General features: G+C 34.4%; 1 protein-coding gene across 3 annotated transcripts in view; it reads right to left on the reverse strand.

Annotated features, from left to right (window-relative positions):
- LOC125031509 (palmitoyltransferase ZDHHC18-like) overlaps positions 1-5,000 on the reverse strand; it is a 40,218-nt gene that overhangs the window by 2,146 nt on the left and 33,072 nt on the right. For all 3 annotated transcript variants that reach the window (XM_047622375.1, XM_047622376.1, XM_047622377.1), the window contains one exon: positions 1-100. This exon is cut by the window's left edge and continues 2,146 nt beyond it. In XM_047622375.1, coding sequence (XP_047478331.1) covers positions 1-100 — 100 coding nt within the window. The remainder of the gene's footprint in view (positions 101-5,000) is intronic.

Genomic DNA, 5,000 nt, shown 5'->3' on the forward strand with positions numbered 1-5,000 from the left:
GGGTGAACTGGGGCTGGTGCTACTGAGGAACCCACAGGTGCTGGGAGAGGACTGACTTGAGGATGAATTCCTGTTGGGCTATTGCTCACTGCTTCTTTGCCTGAAACAGTCACGAAATTGTTATACTGGCAATGACTTAGTGCGCACGATCATACAAGTTTTTGAGTATTAATGTGAAGATCAAACAGGTGCCATTATGTTTGATTTCTGCTATGAGAACCTCAACTGCATTATAGGAAGGTCAGAGAAACCCCTAAACACGATTTTCTCAAGTACCTCCATAACACTATACAAACATAGGAAAAACTACAACAAGGACACACAGAATCTTCAAAGAATGTGCAAATCACATGAAAATGCCAAGGCACTCTGACTATGGTGGAAAAAAAAGAAAAATTAGAAAAAAATGAACAAAAGACTGCTTTACTGAGGGGGGAAAGGTACAAGCAAGGTGTGCGCATGGAGTGACGACCTCACCTCATCCACATTCTTGAAACTATTCTGGCCATACAAAGGCAATTGAACTTTATATTCCGGTAAGAGAGACACTAGACTAAAAAGGTAGAATAGGCAAGTACTGTGCTTATTATGTTCTTTCAACAGCCCTTGAAAAATCATAATTCAAATTAACATATTCACAATAACATCATGATACACAATATGCAACCAAATAAAAATATAAATAAAACAAAAAAAAAAACAAGAAAATCAAGAGATAATAATAAAGAGAAAATCTTCAAACACAACTAATAACTTTTCAGCAGTATCAATAACAAAAGCAACAAGAATATTAACACTCATGGTGATAATAATTAGCAATAGCATTTGGAAAAAAGTTGTGGGAGCAAATATTGTATATAACAAATAATCAAATTTTTTTCAGCAATTACCTTCTAAAGAAGTGCAAGTGCTAATTCAAAAAAGCAATTCAAAAAGCAATTCAGAGAGAGAGAGAGAGAGAGAGAGAGAGAGAGAGAGAGAGAGAGAGAGAGAGAGAGAGAGAGAGAGAGAGAGAGAGAGAGAGAGAGAGAGAGAGAAATAATAAATAAACAAGTAAAATAAAAATAAGTCTCAGACAGCTATGGCTCTACACATCACAAAGAAACAATCTCAAATCATTCCAACATCAACATCCACGGGCATCAACAAAGTAAAAGCTTAACTATAAGTTGTTCTTTAACCAAATGATCACTAACTCAGTAACCAACACAGGAAGATATCTCGGTGCTATATACATAAATAGATATTTACTTCAATGCAAATGCAAGAGAATACAGTGCCGTGGTGACAAGTGAGTGCATTCTACTACAGTGTAAACACCTAACCATGCTGCAGCCACTGATAATATTCCTCAACCCACCTTTTGCTTCCATGATATGCTAAAGTTATTAATTCAAGGTGAAAGAAATACAAAACAAATCAATCAATCCATAAGTAATAAAAACAGGAAAAGGAGAAAGAAAACAAGGATGAGAAGAAAAAGAAATGACAACTAAAGAAACAAAACGAAAAAAAAAAAAAAAAAAAAAAAAACTAGTCTACTAGGGAACTGCGAGATGACTGCTTATGCAATATGATTGGGATCTGTTGGTCGTCATCTTTCAGACTTTTCCTGAGTTTTCTCCCAGTTATCTTTTGAACTTTGCCACAAGGATTTCCTCTATGCACATGACCAAAGTTGTTGTTGTTGTTGTTATTGTTGCTGATGATGTTGTTGTTGACATTTAGGCCTAGTGGAGGGAATGACGGCAGAAGTGACAGCCAGTGGAGAGGAGGGAGGCAGCATGAAGGGAGAGAGAGAAACAGGGCAAGACATTAGAACTTAACACACATATAACTACCACCCTTAACAATGATCTACAAAGCTTCACTACATACACTTTCACTATATATTCAAACAGTAAATGTGCAAAACTAAAAACCTCTTGGGTAACTCCAAAAATATCACAGTTACTGCTATCTACACAAAAATGGAAACCGAATACAAGTGCCTTTGCATTCTGTTTATAAAATTGCCAAACAAAATACATGAAATAAAATACATTGCAACTTTCTACAATTAAAGCAACATCTGTTATTCTTTGAACTATTGTGATATACTTCCTACTAAATATATGATTTTTAGTTTCTTTGCAGTTGATATTGGTTTTCAAAAAATCATATCTAACCAAACCTATCTTACATCCTTTACAAAATATTCTGCTGATTAGTTCCTTCTACATCACAGATTATTATTATTATTTTTTTTTTTTTTATCAGATACCCTGTATCTTGCATCCATCATATTTGTAAAGATTTCTACATAAAAAAAAAAGTTCCTATGCATGTGGCAGAATACCTCTTTTTTCAAAAAGAAATATATAAATAATAATTATCCCCGCTTATAAAATAAAACAGCACCACTTTCTTATACAAAAAAATAAAACTAAGGTCAGTAATACCAGATGTTCTTATAACATACAAACATTATTACAACAAAGAAGTCATGAAAATTAGCAGAGCAGATTTGGTGTAAAACAAGAATGCTGTATGACAAAACACTGGAAAAGCATTTCCAACCAGCACTGATTAATATATTCTAGAGCTCACAATCTGAAGAATGTTTATGAGATGCAACAGCAGACTTAAAATGTGAGATACAGTTTGTGAGGATACATGCCTGTATGTTGTAGTGCACTGTACATATAAGGATACAGACAGGCATTTTCAGTTATGCTCTTCCTTTCCTGATTAGCTCAACACATCTTTGTTAAGTTAACAAAACCACTATGACATACAATATCATCGGCTTAAGCATGGTAGAGGAGAGGATAATGTATACGTAGTTGCACTTTCCACTTGGTTAAGCAATGGTGACAATGACATTTTATCTGCCTGATGACAACGAAACAACTTCAAAGCCACAACTAACACACTGACACTGTAGTCTGGAAAAAGATAATACACGCAAAACAATAACAATCAGAGACAGGTTACATTCATGAACTCTAACTTTTAAAAAGAATTCATGATCAAGCTACTTTGGTTTTTAATATTTATATATATATGTACTCCTTGGACTAAGATATTGCGTAAGTTTCACTGAATAGTTTTGCAAACTTATGCGGGATAATATTAACCCAATGCCGCCAGGTGGTTTCCCGATACGAAAGCCCTCTCTCCCAGGCTGTATTCATAGTGGTCCGAGCCCCACTGATCGTGTCGGTGCCGTAGTGTGCGCGGTATAATCATACATGCCCCCGGAAACTAGGACTGGCACTCCATGGCATGTATACACATGCCACCCGGAATATAATCAAGGCATGCCATGGCATGTACGTACATGCCATCCGGCAGCAAAGGGTTAATGATACTGCTTTCTTCTATTAAAAATCTACTGTGTGCCAATTCATTTATAGAATAAGCTACCAAATATCTTAGTTTGACATTCAGAGTTCTAAATACCTATATATCAACAACAAACTGTATCTAGAACCCAAATCTTTACAACAACCAAAATCCTTACTCACTCTCAGTATCAACATCAGGAGTTGCTACCAACTTCCTCAATACTGGAATATAATTCCCAAGATTTTCCCATTGATCATGAATTTGATGCTGACATTTTAATAAAAACTAAAAAGGATTAGATGACCTAACTGTACTTATAAGAATCTTAATAAGTACCAAAAGTAAAGGAACGTACAAGTAAAGGAAATTCAAACACTCTATGATCTTTCTCATTAAAATGATATATAAATATTACAACTTCAGTGAATGAAACAGACATGAAGTATAAATTGAAGTCTGACATCAAGGGACTAAAGTTGGGCTAAATCCATGTATATTCTGGAGGCCTTCCCAAAGGTATATGAGATAAAGTGATGGTAACACCATAAGTATGTGACAGAAACACAGTATTATGTATAATCAAATAAATATTCTTTGATTCAGCTATTAAGATCTACTAGTAAGAGATATCCTTAGCTGCTTGACTTCAAACCATAAAGAACTTTGATAACACTCACATATGGTATACTTTCAGGTTGCAACCAAATATTACAAACAGCTGTATTCTAAGACACAAACCCAAGTCCACAATACTCTCCCAACACTTGCACTGAGTCAGACACCCAGACTGCTCTTCCACTGCTGTATAACTTACTGGCCCATGAAGCTACAATGCTAATGTTGTTACCCATCTATTCACACAGTTTACACTCGGGACAAAGAGTTTAAAGTGTTAAATATTGTTGGACATGTATCAAATGTTGGCTGAATTCAATGATAACACTGTCTTTACATACAGGCTTCAGTCAAAAATGGCATTGTCCTTTTCTCTGCCCACAATATTTTGATGTCCTTTCTAAAGCACTAATGCTTTGTGTTTTGAACTTTTATCATTATCATACAAGAGAACCAAGCTAACTACGAACTGCGAATACATTAAGTGTGACGGATAGCAACATAAATGCTGTATGATGCATGAACTCATCATTTTTTTTAGCCATGCAAGAGAGGTGTGCCTTCTGACCATGTGCAAATGGTGTAGATGTTGTGAGCTTGGATTTGCACCTTGGAATAAGGCCATGTTGTTAATCTGTAGACACAGGCAACATCTGCCCTAAAATGCTTTACTCAGAATACAATCTTTGCAGATTTGCTGCACTTTCAAAAGACTGAGTGATAACAGACTGACATGGGACACATTATAAGCACAGCTATTATCAACTATGAAAACTTGAACATCCAACTGTTACAATACATCATAAATATAAGCATGTACTCTTCAGCTTTGTGTTTATTTTGTTAAAGACAGCCTGGCTGACAATGACTATGAATCATATTATAATAATAATAATAATAATAATAATAATAATAATAAAAAAAAAAATAATAGTAATAGTAATAATAAGAATATTAATAACATCAATAATATTAATAATATTAATAATATTAATAATATTAATAATAATAATAATAATAATAATAAGAAGAAGAAGAAGAACACAAACAATAAT

Source organism: Penaeus chinensis, chromosome 13 (assembly GCF_019202785.1).
Source record: "Penaeus chinensis breed Huanghai No. 1 chromosome 13, ASM1920278v2, whole genome shotgun sequence".
NCBI lineage: Eukaryota > Metazoa > Arthropoda > Malacostraca > Decapoda > Penaeidae > Penaeus > Penaeus chinensis.